Source organism: Penaeus japonicus, unplaced genomic scaffold, assembly GCF_977035675.1.
Source record: "Penaeus japonicus unplaced genomic scaffold, GWHDUDI00000001_assembly GWHDUDI00000024, whole genome shotgun sequence".
NCBI classification, from domain to species: Eukaryota; Metazoa; Arthropoda; class Malacostraca; order Decapoda; family Penaeidae; genus Penaeus; species Penaeus japonicus.
The window spans coordinates 28,336,248-28,338,747 of record NW_028234426.1 but is presented as its reverse complement, the minus strand read 5'-3'; the positions used below and the strand labels follow the sequence as shown (position 1 = coordinate 28,338,747).

At 44.8% G+C, this 2,500-nt stretch overlaps 2 protein-coding genes across 15 annotated transcripts in view; both read left to right on the top strand.

The window, feature by feature from the left end:
- The window catches only part of LOC122248901 (uncharacterized), a 448,403-nt gene that overhangs the window by 443,672 nt on the left and 2,231 nt on the right, over positions 1–2,500 (top strand). For all 14 annotated transcript variants that reach the window (XM_086550939.1, XM_086550941.1, XM_086550940.1 and 11 more), the window contains one exon: positions 2,369–2,500. This exon is cut by the window's right edge. In XM_086550939.1, coding sequence (XP_086407065.1) covers positions 2,369–2,500 — 132 coding nt within the window. The remainder of the gene's footprint in view (positions 1–2,368) is intronic.
- The window catches only part of LOC122248902 (uncharacterized), a 38,480-nt gene continuing 38,433 nt past the window's right edge, over positions 2,454–2,500 (top strand). The window contains exon 1 of the mRNA XM_086550949.1: positions 2,454–2,500. This exon is cut by the window's right edge and continues 10 nt beyond it. The gene's annotated coding sequence lies outside the window, so the exon portion shown is untranslated.

Below are 2,500 nucleotides of genomic sequence, written 5' to 3'. Positions count from 1 at the left end.
TTATGCTTTTATCAACCATCATCTCTTGATTAGTCACCTCGAAGTCACTCTAGATCTCTTGAGGTGTCTCGATTGCAGGCAAGACTATTCAAGCTCCCAAGACCAGCTATTGCAAGAAAAACGACCTTGATCTTGCAAAGTGGCTCTTTCTTGAATCTTATTATAACTATATCAGTTATTGTTGTTGGTTTGTTTTTTTCATTACTCTTGTTGATTATGGTTATTATTGTTGATATCATTACCCTGTTATTGTTATCATTATGTTTATTACTCTTACTGTCATCATTATTATTGTTATTATTATTATTATCATTATTATAATTATTATTATTATTATTATAATTATTACTATCATTATCATTATTATTATCATTATTATAATTCCACTATAAGTCTCATGGCAAGACTCGCTGCCCTGTTTATACCACCACACATCCCAGCGTGTTATCTTGATGGTTCCAACTCCCTGTGGCTCCCTGTGGCTCCCTGTCTACGCCTCTCTTTTAACGCACGTCCTCTCGCCTCCCCCCTCCCTCCCTCCCTCTCGCCTCCCCTTCCCTCTCGCCTCCCCCTCCCGCTCGCCTCCCCTCCCTCCCTCTCGCCTCCCCCTCCCTCTTCCTTAGTGCGTCTTGTTCTTCAGCCACGTCAGAGGAACAGCTAGAAGTGGGCGTGGAATGATCCAGAATGGACTCTCACTCGGTGGCGGTGACGTCAGTATAAAAGCAGATGTCATTCTTGTCTCGGTTGATGCCTAAAAACCGAGAAGCTTCACTAGTAGCAGAGAGAGAGAGAGTAAAATAAAAAATTGGAACTTGTCCTAGGCACAGAACGACCCGTCTGCGACTGACGTCCTCGTCTTCCAGACCCCACTTAGCGAGCCTTCTCCTCCCTGCCTCCCTCTCAGACCCCCCCCACCCCCTTTCCCTCCCCACTGCCCATCCCTCCCCTACCCTCCCCTCCCCTCCCCTCCCTCCCCCCTGTCATCGTGGTGGCACAAGCGAACGCAGCGAGTCGGGCCATGTGGTACCCATCCTGTTCTCAGAGAAGCGGCACGGACCGTCATGTTGTTCACGCGACCCTTGACTTACTTTCTGTCTCTCCTCCTTCGATCCCCCCCTTTTTTTGTCTGTCATTCTCCTCCTTGGGGCAGGTTGTGGCCCTGACCCTCCGTTACACAAACAGAGAGATAATCCTACTGTTTCGTTCCATGAGAACAGGATATCCCCGTGTCTGGGTGGCTGTTTCCTTGACTTTGGCTATTTGTTTGAGGGATAAGGAATTCAATTGTGTGTTTTGATTACACTGAATCCATTGTGGATGATATGTGCTATTCATTTCATTTATTATGTTGATAATAACTAGTAAAATAAAAAGATAAAAATATATGAGGAAACGGCAACCCACTGATACAAGTTGATATGTTTGTCATTTTTATTTTATAATTTTCTTTCAAAAACAAAGAAATTTAAAGTACATTAGGTAATCTAAGTGGTGTTATCCCTTGACTTCATCTAGGATCTTAGTCTCAATCATTGCAGGGGAGACCACGTTTTTGTCTTGCTTGACTTAGACTAAATGATCATTAAATCGATATTGCAAGTGACCCATTACGCTTCCTGTTCCCCCGTGGTCACCTGTTTCATCATTTCTATCATATATATATATATATATATATATATATATATATATATATATATATATATATATATATATATATATTATATATATATATATATCGCACATTATTTCTACTTTAACAATTTTGTGACGTGCCAAATTAGATTTTTAGTAGATAGTTTGGTGAGAGACTTGAATGGTGTAGGTTCACGGAGATGCGTGATCATGGCCTGCTTTCTCTCTCTCTCTTCTCTCTCTCTCTCTCTCTCTCTCTCTCTCTCTCTCTCTCTCTCTCTCTCTCTCTCTCTCTCTCTCTCTCTCTCTCTCTCTCTCTCTCTCTCTCTCTCTCTCTCTCTCTCTCTCGTCACAGATATTGCGTTTCCCATTAATGTATTAATTTTCCCCTCACAGAGTTAAGACGAACCAGCGTGTGGGTCGTCTACCTGTGACGATAGTTATCTTTGATGTATATTGTGTCTCCACTAATACTGTGAACGATGATATCAGTGCTAGTGTATCATCATGAGTTTATTGCACAGAGTTGCACATGTGAGATAAGCCCTTTCTTCCTCTCTTCCGTACCTTGTGAGTGCCGGCCATGATCCGTGGCCATGAGCCTACACCTGTGTTTGGCACCCTCCCCTCCACGCCCCCTCTGTGCCCTCTGCCAGCACCCGCCCCAGGCCAGACGAAGCCCGGGGAACAGCGGCACCGTTTACCTTCCGTATACTTAATGTGTTGTGTGTTGCAGGCTTTCCCTGGAATGGGCGTGCCGTACAAGCGCCCCGCCGGAGACAAGTCGGGCGTGCCAGTGTACCAACCGACGGGGAATGCAGCGTACCAGCAAGCCCTGATGCAGCAGCTGGGCGGGCAGAGCTTTGTG